Raw genomic sequence first — 17,690 nt, 5'->3', positions numbered from 1 at the left:
GCGGGTCTCAACAAGGACCCCGAGCACTCAAAACCAAGGGTTTATATGGCATTTTCAAAACACTTAACTCTTAGTAATTTTCTACAGCTGCACATTATCTTTGCAAGACATACATCCTGGGGTTAAGCGAGAGCAAGATAAGACCACTCCTCAATTGTTAGGGAGGTTCTGCACGACAAGCTTGGTATGTAGGATTTACTGACCAAGGTTAGCTGACTGAAGGCCACAGCTGCCCCCATCCCGGTGTTCATGATTAACTTGTTTTCCAAGGCCTTACTCAGTTCCAGTTTTTTTTCTTTAAGTCACAACTTCAGAAAACTGCTTCTAGGCCTTTAAGATGGCTACTCTTATGCTAACTTATTCTCATTCTTACAATTCCCCACTTCTCTTTTTGGAGCATTCCAATCATGGAATGTTTGTTTCTTCTTGATGTGTGAGCGAGTGATACTGTTGTCTTAGCATTAGTACTTGAACAGCACTTACTCTCTCTCTAACAAAAGATATTAGCCGGTTCAAAACACAGGGACTAAAAGTAAGAAGCAGAACAAGAATGAGCAAGGGTCCGGCTAAAGTGGATATCAGAGTTGTGAGCCATGGGGACTTAGTGAACCAGGACTCAAATAGACCCTGGCCAGCCTCTCGCTCTCTCTTTCTCTGGTCTAGCCTTTCCCTAAGCTTTGACATTGAATCTCTTACTATTCCGGAGTGGTCTGCATAAAAGCAGCATTCTTCTCTTAAAGCTGCACACAGTCCTCCTTCTTTTAGGAACAGCAGATCCAGCCCCCGTCTATTCTGCAAGACGACTTCAGAAAGGGAAGTCAGAGATTCTTCAAGTTTGGTAATGGATTGTTCTATGGTTCTTAAATCGTCATCAATAGCTGCCCTCAGTCCTTCATAGTGTTGGTTCCCCTGGATGATGGCAGCTGTCCCTGTTCCCACTCCTGCTGCAACTCCTATTCCTAATAACATGGCTAGAGTCAACGAGACTAATTCTCTTTTATACCTATGTCTAGGGTCGAACTCGGTTACAAATGAGAGATCATCATGATACATTAGTCTAGGCACTAGTTGGACCATAATACAGAAATCATGGGAGGAATCAAAAGCAGAGGTGGAAACACACGGGGTTAGTCCAGTGTTACAAGCCCACCATCCCTGACGGGGAGGGACTAGATATCTGTTTTCACCTGAGGAAACTATGGGTATGGTTTCATTACACAAACTCTTATGGGTTGAGGGAACTGTTCTTAAACATTTACCTTTCCCAGTTACTTCAGTTAGGGTTAACTTCTTGTGGCTTCCCCAACTACAGACCTCATGGCTAGTTGTATTATTGAAACTGCCTGACAGTCCCAACCCTTCATAATAAGGAGGTCCAGAAGAAAAACATAACCAACAGGATTCGGTAACTTTAGGGTTGGAGACATTCAGAACTAAGAACGCCCCCTCGACGAGGTTGAGGAGGCGCTGTCCGGTACCAATAAAAGGAACCACCTGGTTAGGAGGGGATACGGAGGGCTGGGGGTGAGTAGTCATAATGATGGGATACTGCTTTGGAGTAGGGGTTGGAAGACGCAGCTGATCTCGTAGGACAGTATTAGGTCCTATTGGAGCGGCTGCGAGGGCCTGGACGCTGAGTTGCACTCGTAGAAGGATTCCACTCGGGGGTGTCTGGTGGAGATACAGTCCCCAAGTCAACCCTCCTGTTTCCCATCGGGGGTCTTTCTTTCCCTGTTCTGTAAATTTGAGTCTAAGTAAGTTACAATTGGGGCTGTACTTCACTCGAGTGCATGGTCTAACAAAGGAAAGGTGGATAAGCTGCGGGCTCACATCCCATTTTTTTTCTCCGTCATTGGAAGTGACACAGCTCCATTGTGCACAGTAGAGGGACTCAATTCCTCCACACTTCTGTCTTTCTGCTCCCGTTCGAAACCCTGGGCATGCATAAAATCCATTCCTACTTACAGAGACTCGGCGTTGCTTTTTCCGCCAGTCTCCTCCTCCCATCCCGTCTATGTCAGCTACTTTATCTAAATTAAAATATAAGTCCGGGAACCAAGTGCCCAAAGGGGCAATATGGGTGGTGTGATTATACTCTTCTTGGGTCTGCCCATTTCCTACTTTCCAGGTAAGCAGATAAGGGACATGAGGATTAAGGCTCTGGGGGGTTGGAAACAGCAGGAGCATTAGAATTACTAACAACATAGTTCCTTTTACACAAGCGAAGCTTAAGAGGATTATCAGTCCGAGTTACTCGCCAGTCCGAGTCCGACGGGGGTGCCTTCTTTAGATGTGAAGCGTGTATCCAGGAAGAGACGCCGTCCACTTTCACAGCTGTGGGAGTAGTCAGGAGGACGATGAAAGGTCCCTTCCACCGTGGCTCGAGGTTTCCTGTCCGGTGCCTTCTCACGTAGACGGGGTCTCCCACCTGGAACTGGTGAGGCACTGAGAGGTCCTCTGGCCGATAGGCTTCCTTGATGGAGGCCCACACCTCTTTCTGCACAGCCTCCAAGGCTCGTAACCTTTCAAGCAAAAACTTATTAGTTGCACACTCAGGGAATGTATGAAGATGTGCTGACTGAAGTGGGGCCGGGGCCCCAAACATTATTTCAAAAGGCGTTAGTCCAAAGCAGCCGGGAGTGTTCCTGACTCTAAACAGGGCAAAGGGAAGGAGGACCAACCAATCACATAAGCCAGTCTCTATGGACAATTTAGTCAAGGTCTCTTTTAGAGTTCTGTTCATCCTTTCTACCTGTCCTGAGCTCTGGGGCCTGTATGCACAATGCAATTTCTAATCCGTCCCCAGGATCTTGGCCAATCCCTGACTTACCTGGGCAACAAAGGCAGGGCCGTTGTCGGAGCCGATTACCTTTGGGATCCCAAATCTGGGAAATATCTCTTCAAGGATCTTTTTAGACACCGTCTGGGCTGTCTCAGTTTTTGTGGGGAACGCCTCTGTCCATCCTGAAAATGTGTCTAGGAAAACTAGAAGGTACTTATATCCATACTTAGCAGGCTTAATTTCAGTGAAGTCAACTTCCCAATAAGCTCCTGGGCGATCTCTTCGAAGTCTTTTTCCAGATATTGCTTGATTTTTGCTCACGTTTACTAATTGACAGGGTACACAATTTTTTACAACCTCGTCAGCCAATTTTCCTAATCTAATAACATGATAAGGGGAGTCTCGAACCAAGGTTTTTAGGTTTTTTGCTCCCAGATGTGTCAATTGATGTAATTGCCTTAAGTATTCCTCTGCCTCTCTCTGGGGCAGGACAACTTTCCCTTCTTCAGACTTGTATATCTCTTGGGGCGAGAAATTTTTGAACCCTAATTTGTTTATACAAACGAGATCTTCAGATGTATACTGGAAGCTCTTAATGTGGGTGGCTTCCGGACACACTTGGAGGGGCAAAATGTTCATTCCCTGAGCCGCTTGCTTTGCGGCTTGGTCTGCCCTCCGGTTTCCTCGAGCTATTGGAGAGTCATCTTTCTGATGTCCAGGGCAATGTATTATTGCTACTTCCTTAGGCCTATGGATGGCTTCTAGCAAATCTAAAATCTCTTGTTTGTTTTTAACATCTTTCCCGGCAGAAGTTAACAGCCCTCTCTGTCTATAAATAGCCCCGTGTATATGAGCAGTGGCAAAGGCGTATCTGCTGTCAGTGTAGGCCTTAAGTCTCTTACCTTCTGCCATCCTTAGGGCCTGAGTCAGGGCGATGAGTTCTGCTCGCTGTGCAGAGGTGCCCGTTGGGAGTCCACTGGCCCATATAATCCGGTCATCATCTACTACTGCAGCTCCAGCCATTCTCTTACCATCTATGATGTAACTGCTTCCATCCGTATACCAAGTCAGGAGTCCCGGTCCTCCTAAGGGCTGATCTTGCAAGTCCTGGCGGGTGCCTGTCTCCTCAGCCAGGATTTCCTGGCAGGTATGAAGCACTTCCTTCCCCGAATCAGGAAGCAGAGTGGCCGGGTTTAGAATGGCAGGGGGGGCAAACTCCACACGATCACGATTCAGGAGTAAGGTTTGGTAGTGAGTCATTCTGGCATTCGACATCCATCTCTCGGGTGGCTGCCGAATTACACTCTCCAACGCATGCGGAGCAACCACAGTAAGTTTCTGTCCCAGTGTCAGTTTGTCAGAATCTTTAACTAGGAGGGCCACGGCCGCCACTACTCTCAAACAGGCAGGCCATCCGCTACTTACTGGGTCTAATTTTTTTGACAAATAGGCGACAGGTCTCTTCCAAGGTCCCCATTGCTGGGTCAGCACTCCCCGAGCCACTCCACCCCGTTCATCCACAAAAAGGACGAACGGCTTAGTCACGTCTGGCAAGGCCAGAGCGGGTGCCGACAGGAGGGCCTTCTTGATCTCATCAAAGGCCTGTTGCTGTTCAGGTCCCCAAACAAACGGGGCTGCCCCTTTGGTTAGGGGGTACAGGGGGGCGGCTAAGGTGGCATATCTGGGTATCCATAATCTACAGAACCCTGCTGTTCCCAGAAATTCGCGGACTTGGCGCGGAGTAGTAGGAACCGGGATCTGCGTCACAGTCTGCTTCCGGGCTTCAGTAAGCCACCTTTTCCCTTCTCTCAGGGAATACCCTAAATAAGTCACTTGTTGTTGGCAGATCTGTGCCTTTTTGGCAGATGCTCTATACCCCAGCTTAGCAAGTTCAGTCAAAAGGGCTTCAGTGGCCTCTTGGCAGACTTCTTGTGTAGGGGCGGCTATCAGCAAGTCATCAACATATTGTAACAAGGTTACCTGTGGGTTGGAGGCTCGGTAAAAGGCCAAGTCCTGGTGTAAAGCCTCGTCGAAGAGGGTAGGTGAATTCTTGAATCCTTGTGGCAAGCGAGTCCAGGTCAATTGTCCAGTAGTTCCTGTGGAGGGGTCCTTCCACTCAAAAGCAAACAGCGGTTGGCTACTCTGGTGCAGGCGCAAACAAAAGAAGGCGTCTTTTAAATCTAAGACTGTATACCAAGTGTTTTCTGGGGCCAGGGAGCTTAGCAGGTTATAAGGATTCGGCACAGTGGGATGAATGTCCTGTGTTCTCTTATTAACTTCTCTTAAATCTTGCACTGGTCGATAATCTCCTGTTCCCGCTTTCTTTACAGGCAGCAAGGGAGTGTTCCATGGGGATTTACATTTTACTAATATCCCCTGCTCTATGAGCCTCTGGATATGGGGCCTAATTCCATCTCTGGCTTCTTTACTCATTGGATATTGTCTCACAGTTACTGGTGAGGCTGAGGCTTTCAATTCTATGACCACCGGGGGCTGATTTACAGCAAGCCCCATACCTGCCATCTCTGCCCAGGCCCCTGAAAATTGGTTGAGCCACCTTTGATTAACTCGGGAGGGTTCTGGTTCCTTAAAAAGGCGGTACTCGTCTTCTAATCTTATGGACAGAATACTTAGGCCCAAAGGTTTCTTCTATCAGTCACTCGGGTATCTTCAGCCTGAAAGGATATTTGGGCCCCGACTTTGGTCAAGATGTCTCTTCCTAACAAGGGTGTAGGGCATTCCGGTATAACAAGGAATGAGTGGTTTACTTGTCCCACTCCTAAGTCTACTGTTCTTTGGGTAGTCCATGCATATTGTCTCTGACCCGTGGCCCCGAACACCCAAGACTTTTTACTAGAAAGGGGGCCTCTAGCTTGGGTCAGTACTGAATGTTGAGCACCGGTATCTACCAGAAACTCAACGGGTTGCCCCTCCACCTTCAGAGTTACCCTAGGCTCGGGGAGGGGCTCCGAGCCCCGTCTTCCCTAATCCTCATCTTCCAGCAGAGACAACACCTTCTTCGGAGGTCCCTGCGGTGGTTTCTTAGGGCATTCTTTCACCCAATGCCCCTTCTCCTTGCAGTACGCACACTGATCTTTATCCAAAGGAGGCCGGTTGCCCAGGGACCCTGCCTTACTAGTTCTACCACTAGAGGGCGGGCGTCCCTTACTTTCTACTACTGCGGCCAAGATCTTTGTTAAATTTCTCTCATACTTCCTATCTCTCTTTTCTTCTTTACTTTCCCTTTCCTTTTCTTTCCTTAACTCCTTCTCTTCCTCAGTCTCTCTCTTATGATAAACTTTCTCTGCTTCTTTCACCAAATCCCTCAGCGACAAATCCTGTAAGCCTTCTAGTCTCTGAAGCTTTTTTCTAATGTCGGGTGCCGACTGTCCGATAAAAGCAAGGGCCACTGAAGCACTATGCCCCTCAGAAGTGGGATCAAAGGGAGTATACCGCCTGAAGGCTTCTATCAGGCGCTCTAAGAATACTGCGGGTGCTTCAGTGGCTCCCTGGCTGACCTCTCTTACCTTGGCCAAATTGGTGGGGCGTCTTGCGGCCCCACGGAGACCTGCCACCAGAGCCTGGCGATAGATGGTTAGTCGCTCTCTACCTTCTGGAGAATTAAAGTCCCAGTTGGGTCTAGTCAACGGGAACCCCCTCTCTATGTCATGAGGGAGTTGCGAAGGTCGCCCGTCGGTTCCAGGCACATTCCTTCGTGCCTCCAGGAGAATCCTCTCTCTCTCTTCCATGGTGAAGAGCACCTGCAAAAGCTGCTGACAGTCATCCCAGGTGGGCTGGTGGGAAAACATCAGGGACTCTACCAGACTAGTTAGTTTCTGCGGTTCCTCTGAAAAGGGCGGTGGTTAGCTTTCCAATTATACAAATCAGCAGAGGAGAAGGGCCAGTATTGCAGAGGTTGGAAAGGCGGGTCCCCTTCTTCCCCAAGGATGGGAACTCCATAAGACCGGAGAGGAAAAATACCCGGTGGGTCCAAGGTGGCCCCTCGGCGGCGCCGAGTTCCCTGGGCAGGTCCTGGAGCCGGCCCCACTGCCTCAGCATCAGGGACTGAGGGTGCTGGGGCTGGGGCCACCGGGAGTGCCGGGGCTGGGGGCGCCAGGAGTGCCGGGGCTGGCGGCGCCGGGAGTGCTGGGGCTGGCGGGTAAGGAGGGGGAGGGGGATCATCAACCATAAGCAAATCTTGAGTATCGGGGTAAACTTTGGTAGTTTCTTTTTCCTTTTTCTGAGGTTGAGTCTGGGCAGTTAAAATTCGAGGGCCCATTTTCTTTTGTACCCAGGGCTTTACCCAGGGTGGGGGGTTCTCCACCAACTCTTGCCAGACTACAATGTAGGGTTGCTGATCCGGGTGTCCTCGAGACGAATCCTGGAAGACAACAGCTTTTACTGCTAATAAAGTGGGGAGATCAAAAGTCCCCTCCGAGGGCCACCCAACATTGAAGGTGGGCCTTTCGGAGGTACAGAAAGTCTGCCAAGGTCCCTTTTTCACTTCTACTGACAAGTTATGTGCCCTCGCTCTGACTTCCGTCCAATGATCTAACGTCAGGCTAAGGGGGGTCGTCACTGCCTGTCCCATTGTCAGTATAACAATAATTAGACACGTAAAAGACACAAAAAACAAAGACACACACAAATTAGACACACAGCGGCCGCGTTTAGTTCTCCTCAGAGTCTCAAACAGAAACCGAAAGGAATCAGAGGGTTGATACTCTCGGCGCCCAAAAACCAACCCTATCTCATCAGGTTCACTTTGCCGGAAAAACAGACGGGAGGCTACTAGGCGTCCCTGGCCCCCCAACCTCCCCGAGGCGTCCCCCAGGGTTGCAGCCTGCGGTTCTCCTAGTACGTCTACCGACCGCAGTGCGACCCCTTACGGGACCGGGACGGCTGCCAGACAACGGGTACCCTTTCAGAATTCTGACCGGTCTCACTGAAAAACAGAAAACAGAATACAGACAACCCAAGGCGCCACTAATCTTACCTCTTCCTCCAAGAGCGACTTCGGGAGTGAAGCGGGGTGAGCGCAGATCCCGGACGAGCCCCCAAATGTTGGATTTTTCCCAAAGGAGAGCGCTACCCTAAATCACTCACAGAGGGCATCTCTTGATGCAATAAGCAAGAGGAATTTATTCAGGAACCAGCTAGCTGGGGTCCAAGTGTCAGCCCGACGCAGCGGGTCTCAACAAGGACCCCGAGCACTCAAAACCAAGGGTTTATATGGCATTTTCAAAACACTTAACTCTTAGTAATTTTCTACAGCTGCACATTATCTTTGCAAGACATACATCCTGGGGTTAAGCGAGAGCAAGATAAGACCACTCCTCAATTGTTAGGGAGGTTCTGCACGACAAGCTTTGTATGTAGGATTTACTGACCAAGGTTAGCTGACTGAAGGCCACAGCTGCCCCCATCCTGGTGTTCATGATTAACTTGTTTTCCAAGGCCTTACTCAGTTCCAGTTTTTTTTCTTTAAGTCACAACTTCAGAAAACTGCTTCTAGGCCTTTAAGATGGCTACTCTTATGCTAACTTATTCTCATTCTTACATTACATTCATACAGTATTATTTTTTTATTAAGATGTTTATTTGCTATACTTGTTTACTTGTTTTTAGCAACCATGCTAGATTACTTACAAAACTTTTACCAAACATTAGACAAAGTCAAGCTTTTCTTTAAGCATCTTCTTGAAGTGTTTAACAGGTAACATCAACTTAAATGACTTTAAGTAAACTTTGGCAGCTGATAACTATAAGGACATTTCCGTTTCAGTTAAACTTAAATTAGCACGAAGGCTTAATATTTTTTATTAGATATTCTGGGAGTTTTAGAATGCCCAATTTTCACAAGTGCTTGTCTTTAGATCAATTTTTATTAGTGTAAGAATATAGTAATTTATCCTTCATTTGCCCCATGGTCCCAAGCACATAAGCCGGTGAGAATTATGCCTGGGCTTGCCTGGGGCTTGACTGGGCTTACCCCGCCTTATCTCTAAACATCCTGACACTCCCCCAAGGCAACAGGCCGAGCAGATCCACCACAATAAAAGGCACCATGCTGCTGCTCTCTCTCTCTGTCTGTCTCTCTGTCGCTCTCTTTATCTCTCTGTCCCCCTGCTCTCTCTCTCTCTCTCTCTCTCTCTCTCTCTCTCTCTCTCTCTCTCTCTCTCTCTCTCTCTCTCTCTCTCTTCCTCTCCCCCCTCCCTCTGGGGCAGGCACCTTCTCCTTCAGATAATAAAATCTCTTACGTGGACCCATGTCTCCTGAGTCATTCTGGGTAAGGAGGGTCATGGCGAGATACCCTTTCATTGGTGCCGTGACTTCGTATGAAGTTCTCCCATTGAATTTGCTCTTCCTCCGGGAACCTGAGCTGCTTTGGGAACCCTCACTGCCCGATCCTCCTCCACAGGCTCACCGTCCACTTCCCCACTCACTCATCTTCTCGCCCAACACCGGCCTTCGATTTGGTGAGTTTCCCCTTCATGGTCAACGTAAATGTCCCTTTGGAACCTGGGAAGTGACTGTTGAGTGTCTGGCGCAAGATAAATTTTAGCCGAAATAAGCAGGTGAAGAGAGGCAACAAAGAGTTTATTTGAATGCCACTCTCAGGTGATGTTTCACAGCCTGAAACACAGGGAGGTGGTCAGGGAGGTGGGGGCTTATATGGGATTAGGAAGGGGAGGAGTGGGCCAGCTATCCTAGAGGGTGTGGAGAGGTATGATTGGCTAAAGGTGACATAATAGACAACTAGAAACTTTTTTTCCTTCCAAGAGTGAGGAGACTGACATCCGGGTCTTAGTTGGCACATCAGAAGGATGGAATTCAGGAAGAGCTGTCCCCTTTCCATATAAGGCACAGACCTTGGGGTCTGGTCTGCTCTCCCCCTATGGCATCTCTGTTCTGTTTGCATGTATTTGTTTTTCCTTCCTCCAACCTAACATTCCAGCCTTTTGGTCATAATGGGTGATGACTCGATCTGGCTACTTCTGGCTGACAAGGGGCTTCATGGGGGTTTGAGGCTGGAATTAGGCTGAAGGAGGGGGCTCAGTGGGAAAAGGTGCATAACGGTGAAGTAACATGTGGTTGGTGGTGGCCCGGGTCATCTGGGTTAGCTGCTGTTGGAGGAACCTGGGGACACAAGGGGCAACTAAGAGTAAACTACAAACTGTTATTAAGGGGCCCAGTAGGGGCATTAGCCAGGCCATTATGGGGAACTGGAATTCTGGATCGAGTTTACATCTCAATGACTAGTATTAGGATATAGTACAGATAAGACTGCATTATTCAAACAATACTTTTCTCTAAAATCACCTTTATTTTTACAAGAAGTAGCCAGATTAAGAAAATAATTAATACTTGGCTCTTAGTTGCATAAGTGCAGCAAGAAGAGCAATTGATTACATAGGCTCTTTTAAATGTGCTTTGCTGGAACATTGTAAGTAATTTCAGATTGAACTTTTAAAGGCCTCTCGAGGCCAGAAAGCCAAGTAAGACTTGCCATCAGGTTTGGCCTGCAGTACCTGTAGATTTGTGTGAATTCCTTTCTTCTCTAGGTCTCCAAGACATCTTGAGGTTCCTGCACCTGCCAGGAAGTGACTTTCCTTACTCACCTGGTAAGGCTGCTGGGAACCCTGTAAGCAAGGTACCAGGCCATGTCTTCCAAGGGGCTTTGTTGGCTATATAAAGTCAACCTTAGTTCCTTAAAGCTGCTCATATCTGAGCTTTATGCACGTGTCTCTCAGGTATGACATTCCAGTCAAAGCCGTGGTAGTATTATCTGTGTCTTTAATTGGTCCTCTTACAAGGAAAGCAGGTTCTTATTGAACTTATGCAAATACTGCCGTGAAATATAAAAATACTCATTGAGAGTTTTTAAATTCTAGAGTGATCAGGTAGAGAGAAAGATAAATGTTTCAATTCTGCTTATAAAGGTATGGTCATTTACTAAACTGTTGTCAGCTTAAGAGAAAAAGCTTAAAACACTTTATCAACAACATTTGAAACAAAAAGCCACAAAATTATCTTCCTTAGTTTACTTGTTACTATGTAACTAATACCTGCTCTGTTGAAATCTAGTTTTTTACTAGCTTAAGAGTAATAAAACAGTGACTATGAATAATAAAAGACTTACAAATGACAATGGTTAAAGATCTGATGAGAGCTTACTATAAGACAGTTGACATAAGGAAACTCTGATATTTCTGTAACAAAACATTCAGTAACAAAGTTTAGCATTATTCTTTTTGACAGTGCTTTTTAGGTAATTAAGCAGGTAATTATATATCAGATAAATAAGTTAAATTAGCCAAATACTTTCTCCAATAAGAAAAAGTTCTTCTGACATGTTCCAGAGGCCCTCTGGAAAATATCAGAGTTAACTGGAGGTAAAAGTACCTTTTTGAATTTGATTTTGGAAAGTTGTCAGAAGAAAGTTTCTTTGGCACTTGCTTAAATAGGATTATAGTTTGCCATGAAGCAATACTTATCCAATTAACTAGAATGACATTAAAGTACTTCAAAGGCAAATAAAGAAGGTTACGCAGTTGTTAGCAAAGTTTAACTTTTAGTCCTTTTAATATTAAGATCTCCTTTTCTTAAAGACTCCGACAACTCACTGAGACTTTAAACATAAAAAACTGCTTTGATGAAACAATTAGAAGAACTCTCTGCAATCTTTCAATATTAAGAGCAGACTAACAGTTAAGAAAACTTTGTCTTTTTAACTGAAAACAAAATTCTAATTTTGCTGTGTACTTGATACTGAGACTCATTTGCTTTAATTTTATATAGCATGACCATATTAAATTCTTCTACAAACTTTTTACAACTTTCTTTTATCAAAAGACATATTTTTCTAGCATGCAGAAATATTTTCCTTACTACTTTAAGTAGTTTTGATTAGAACTTAAAATTATTACTTTAACCTTCAGTGAACACTGAAAAATAGGTACTGTAAACTGTTACACTAACATTCTTCAGATTGATACATCTATGAATGTATATTATTATTTTTGGAAATGTGCTTTATAGCACAATTTCTTATTAGGCACAAAATATGTCTATATAATTTAGCAAACTTTAAGAATTTTAGTTACTACAAAAATTCTCAGGCTGTTTGCATATATATATATACAGTTATACATTAATACAATATTATTAAGATATTTATTTGCTAGGCTTGTTTACTTATTTTTAGCAACTATGCTAGATTACTTACAAAACCTTTACTGAATATTAGACAAAGCCAAGCCTTTAACCATTTTATTCTTAAAAGATTTAGAGATAACATTGACTTAAATGACCTTAGGTAAACTTAGGCAGTTGATAACTACAAGCACATGCCCGCCTCAGCCAAAATCAAATTAGCATTAATGCTTAACATTTTAATCAGATTTTCTGGAAGTTTTAGAATGCCCAATTTTCACAAGCGCTTGTTTTTAAATAAAATATTTTTCATCTATGCACTTAGACACACAAATGCATAAACTGAGATACGACTACAGTCAGCAACACACCACACACAAAAACACATACACAGACAGACAAACTGATATAAAGATGAGTCACTGATATCTAATTGCCTTCCCTCTCTTCAGCTTCTAGTCCGTGGCTTCTGGAACCAGATGGCAGGAGGAGCATGTTCTGGTGGGGGAAGAGGGCAGTGAAGGTGGAAGGAGAGGGGGAGGGGTGGTGCAGCCACTGAAAGAGGAGAGCAGGACAACGGCATTGTTGAGAATGTAGGACTTTAAGATGGCAGCAACACGTGTGAAGACAAAGGACTTAAAGATGGTGGTGGAGAGAGGGGGAGGGGATTGCAAGCTGAGGGAGGCGGGCAACTGAGGTTTTCTGGCGGATCTGAAAAGGAAGGACTGAGCATAGTAAGAGGCTGACAATCTTTACCTGCAGATAGGGCCAGGAGAACCTGAGTCTTTGAACACAACATAAAGGTGTGGACGGGAGTGCAAAGTCCAAAAAGCCTGCACATATGGGATTTCACTCTACTCTGCTCCAGTGGCAATAATTAATCAAGGTGGTAAGGAGGCTAAAATTGAAAGTTCCCTCAGGGAGCCATCGAGATTCATTGTTCAAGAGATACTGAGGCCCGGCCTCAGAGCAAAGAAAGACTAGCTTCTATTTGCAAACTTTACAGGACAAATATAGAGTAGCCAAATGAGGAATGAGACACCACAGCAGGGTCTGAGCCTATGCTTTTGAGGGCTGGTTCCCCATGTCTGCACCACTCCCCAACTAATCCCACTGAGAGGAGTGCCCAGTGTCCCAAGCACGCCAAGTCAGGGGAGACGTCCTGGGAGCCTGGGTGAGGGACGTCTACCCCACCACAGGGCCAGGGGCAGTCCAGATGCCTGCAGAGGGTGGGCCACCTGGACGTATGTGCGATTTCTAACATACCAGGTGAAACAGAGTTAGGGAATGAAACAGACCAGGGGAAACTGAGGGACTTACCATAAAATAGTCCATGTAGTGGAGAGCAGGCTGAGGTCCCAGGTCGGGGAAGTAGGGGGCAGAGCCACCAGTGGCCGGTTGGGGCTCCACACTCACACTCCTTCCTGGGTTTTTCAGCACCAAATGTAAGATAAATTTTAGCCTAAATAAGCAGGCGAAGAGAGGCAACAAAGGGCCAGGTAGTTTATTTGAATGCCACTGCCAGGTGATGTTCTGTGGCCTGAAACACAGGCCAAGGAAGTCACACCCAGTCAGGGAGGTGGGGGCTTATAAGGGATTAGGAGTGGGAGGAGTGGGCAAGCTATCCTAGGGGGTGTAGAGAGGTATGATTGGCCAAAGGTGACATAATAGACAACTAGAAACTTTTTTTCCTTCCAAGAGGGAGGAGGCTGACATCCCAGTCTTAGTGGGCACATCAGAAGGATGGGATTCAGGAAGAGCTGTCCCCTTTCCATATAAGGCATGGACCTTGGGGTCTGGTCTGTTCTCCCCCTATGGCATCTCTGTTCTGTTTGCATGTCCTTGTTTTTCCTTCCTCCAACCTAATATCCGGCACCCCCAAGGGCTCCTCTGGGACAGGGGCTGCCCAAACCACGACTTTCAGGGTCATGGTTGATCCCCATAGTTGACCCTTCTCTGCCTCCCCATGGTGATAATCCTCATTCACTGAGGTCCGGTCTCCCTTTATCTAAGTATCTACTTGACTCAAAAACTCCTGGTACCAGGTATCAAGCCTCCCCTGCATTTCTGCCTCGACCCCACAGTTAGAGGTGGTGATGACCCCCTAACTGTGCCTGGTCTTCTCCGCAACCTTCTTAATCACTCAGGGACGCCTCAGCGACTTCTGAATGGTCTCATTCCCACCATGGGCTCTGGCCCCTCTGTTCCCACAGATTCACCGCTAGGGTGCTTACGCAATAATCTTAAAGCCCCTCCACCTCACTCCAGACCTCAAACATGTTCACTACTGTAATGAGAGCTGGCCACAATATCCCTTGGACAATCAGTCTAAATGGACCCCGAATGGCTCTTTGGATCCTAAAATTCTCCATGACTTATACAACTTCTGTGAGCGTATGGGCAAATGGAAAAAAATCCCATATATCCAGGCTTTCTCCTACCTCCAAACCAAGCTCTCTCTGTCTCCCCTGCAACCCTAAACACCTACCACTTGCCTTAAAGTACACAGCCCTAAGCTTTTTTCACATTCCCAAATATCCTCAATTGCCTATAAAACTCCTAGACAATGCACCACCACAGGCTCTCTTGTCCCCTCCTGGCTCATGCCAAGAGCTCTGTCTGTCCTCTCACTGTATTATTACATCTCAATCTGTATATTTGTGTGTCTAAGTTTGTAAAAGAAAAAATATTTTCCTACGTCTGGATGGTATTAATAAAAATTGATTTAAAGACAAGCGCTTGTAAAAATTGGGCATTCTAAAACTTCCAGAAAATTCTAATAGAAGATATTAAGCATTAATGCTAATTTAAGTTAAACTGAATAGACATTCCTTATGGTTATCAGCTGCCTAGGTTTTCCTTCTAGTTAACTCTGATATTTTCCAGAGGAACTCCTGGAACATGTCAGAGGAATTTTTTCTGATTAAAGAAAATATTTGGCTAATTTGGCTTATTTACCTGCTTAATTACCTAGAAGGCACTGTCACAGGGAATGATGCTAAACTTTGTTACTGAATATTTTGTGTTACAGAAATATCCAAATTTCCTTATGACAACTGTCTTACAGTAAGCTCTCATCAGATCTTTAACCATTCTCATTTGTCTTTTGTCATCTATTCTCACTGTTTTATTACTCCTAAACTAGTAAAAAACTAGATTTCAGCAGAACAGGTATTAGTTACATAGGATTAAGTAAACTAAGGAAGATGATTTTGTGGCTTTTTGTTTCAAATGCTCTTGATAAAGTGTTTTAAGCTTTTTCTCTTAAGCTGACAACAGTTTAGTAAATAACTGCCTTTATAAGCAGAATTGAAGCTTTATCTTTCTCTCTACCTGATCCCTCCAGAATTTAAAAACTCTTAGTGACTATTTTTATATTTCATGGCAGTATGTTTATTTGCATAAGTTCAATAACAATCTGCTTTCCTTGTAAGAGGACCAATTAAAAACACTGGTTATATTACCATGGCTTTGACTGGAACGTCATACCTGAGAGACACGTGTATAAACTCAGATATGAATGGACAGCTTTAAGAAACTAAGATTGACTTTATAAAGCCAACAGAGCCCCTTAGAAGAGCTGGCCTGGTACCTTGCTTACAGAGTTCCCAGCAGCCTTACCAGGTGGGTAAGGAAGGTCACTTCCTGGCAGGTGCAGGAACCTCAGGAATGTCTTGGGAACCTCAAGAACGGAGGAATTCACCCAAATCTACAGGTACTGCAGGCACAACCTGATGACAAGTCTGGCTTAGCTGTCTGGCCTCGAGAGGCCTTTAAAAGTTCAATCTGAAATTCCTTACAAAAAGTTCCAGCAAAGCACATTTAAAAGATCCCATGTAATCAATTACTCTTCTTGCTGCACTTATGCAAATAATCAAGCCAACTGTTAATTATTTTATTAATCTGGCTACTCATAATAAAAATGAGAGTGATTTTAGAGAAAAGTATTGTATCAATAATGCAGTCTTATCTATACTAAATCCTAATACTAGTCATTGAGATGTAAACTCGATCCAGAATTCTAGTTTCCCCATGATACCTGACTATGATACTCAATTAGACTCTTCATATTTCTAGTTCTTGTATTCAGCCATGCATTCTTAATCTCATCAAGTCTGTCGTTCCAGAATGGAAAATCCAACTGCAGTTGCTACTTAACCTAATAACAATTTGTTCTATTTGGCTAGAAGCCACAAAACTGCAAATAGCAATAGAAATGAAATCCAGAATAGAAGTGTCAACCTTCCGAGGCCCTCTCAACTGACCAGTGATGGAGACCTAGCTGCACCCTTTACTGCACCCCCTCTCAGCATGAAGAAGCCAGAGTGGTCATCGTCCCCTTTCCCTAGCAGCAGCTAGGTTCTCCATCTGTAGAGGGGGGAATGACATAGGGACCATAGGCTTAGAATAAGGTGAGAGCCTCTGAAGAAAGCAAGGCAGGATATTTGCAGTTAGAACAATGTAAAACCTTTAAAAAGCTAGGAGACCCCCCCTACTAAAACTTTGTTGAACATTAAGCTCTAGAATCATTCTTCAGTGAGATCAGTTAATGTTCCCCAGATAAATAAGAGTAGCACATGTTTTATTATGCTAATCATTTGTAATCGTGTATAAGATTCACTTTAGCATACTAAAAGGCCCATGCCTATGTGCTGTCTTTCCTCCTTCATATCTGATGAGGTAATTTTGCAAACTGAGCAACTTAGCATGCAGACCCAGCTGTAAATGGCATAGTAAAAGGCAGGATTCTTTAGCAAATAGACATACCTCAGCCTACCTTGGGAGCTGAGCAGGCAGCCTTTTGATATGCTCCCAGACCAAGATGCCGGTATCCCAGAGAAAAATCAAGGCAGGAAATTCCTTATGTTAAGTTAATTTTTAATATTCAGAGAACACTTAACAAGTCCTTCCCCAAGGCTTTAGAGATAGTCCCCACCTTTTTGGACAGGCTCTAGCACAAGACCTCAAATCCCTTACTCTCTCGAGCTCCACCCTCCTTCAATATGTAGATGATCTCCTCCTGTGCAATCCCTTCCTATAAACCTCTCAACAGTATACTATTCTCCTTTTAAACTTTCTCTCAGAACACAGCTATCGGGTTTCACCCTCCAAAGTTCAGCTGTCTGCACTCAGGTCACATACATGAGAGTTCAGCTCTCCCTGGCTACAAGGCCATTATCATAGACAGGAAAAAACTTCTCCAAACCATGCCCATTCCAAACAACAAAGACAACATCCCTAACTCCCAAATGACAAGGACCATACACAGTAAACCTTTCCACACCAACTGCAGTTAAACTCCAGGGTCTTCCCCACTTGATACACAACTCCGACCTTAAGCCGTTTGTCTTAGCTTATTCCCCTCCCACCAAATCTCCCACAGGTTCCTACTCCTCCACCCTGATGGGACCTCTTACTCTCCACATTTCACGCTGTTCATCTCCTCTTCCACTCATCACTGAAGAAGTTTCGGCCAGCACAGAGTCCTAAGACCTCCCTTACAACTGCTGTAGAACTGAAGAATCAAAAGTTAGCATAAGCACAGCCATCTTAAAGGCTCAAACACCATTTTCTAACCTAGAAGGAGAAAAATTACTAGAACTTTGAAAAACAAGTTAGTCAGCCAGTGTTAATTGTAGTGACCTTTAGTTAGCCAACCTCAATCAGTTAAGCTTATCTTGCTAGAACCACCCTAAACATTCCGAAAGTGATTTTATCTAATCAGACCCCCAGGATGAGGCGTCAGCCGAAA

The 17,690-nt window shown here is 45.1% G+C and overlaps 1 protein-coding gene and 1 long non-coding RNA gene across 2 annotated transcripts; one reads left to right on the top strand and one right to left on the bottom strand.

The window, feature by feature from the left end:
* Positions 1–1,864: 1,864 nt before the first annotated feature.
* On the bottom strand, positions 1,865–6,964 carry LOC118930111 (uncharacterized). The gene is made up of 5 exons (XM_057499475.1): positions 6,764–6,964; positions 6,310–6,381; positions 3,685–4,924; positions 2,831–3,108; positions 1,865–2,522 (listed from the first exon to the last, which is right to left on the bottom strand). The coding sequence occupies exons 1-5, from the start codon at positions 6,962–6,964 to the stop codon at positions 2,241–2,243; spliced, it is 2,073 nt and encodes a 690-aa protein (XP_057355458.1). The 3' UTR covers positions 1,865–2,240.
* A 1,992-nt stretch (positions 6,965–8,956) lies between these two features.
* Positions 8,957–16,335, top strand: LOC130683416 (uncharacterized). Its single transcript, XR_008997119.1, has 3 exons — positions 8,957–9,071; positions 9,204–9,261; positions 16,126–16,335. It is a non-coding gene; the product is annotated as an uncharacterized LOC130683416 (long non-coding RNA).
* Positions 16,336–17,690: the final 1,355 nt, after the last annotated feature.

Source organism: Manis pentadactyla, chromosome 4, assembly GCF_030020395.1.
Source record: "Manis pentadactyla isolate mManPen7 chromosome 4, mManPen7.hap1, whole genome shotgun sequence".
NCBI classification, from domain to species: Eukaryota; Metazoa; Chordata; class Mammalia; order Pholidota; family Manidae; genus Manis; species Manis pentadactyla.
The sequence above is the reverse complement of the archived record's forward strand: the minus strand, read 5'-3'. Positions and strand labels throughout refer to the sequence as shown.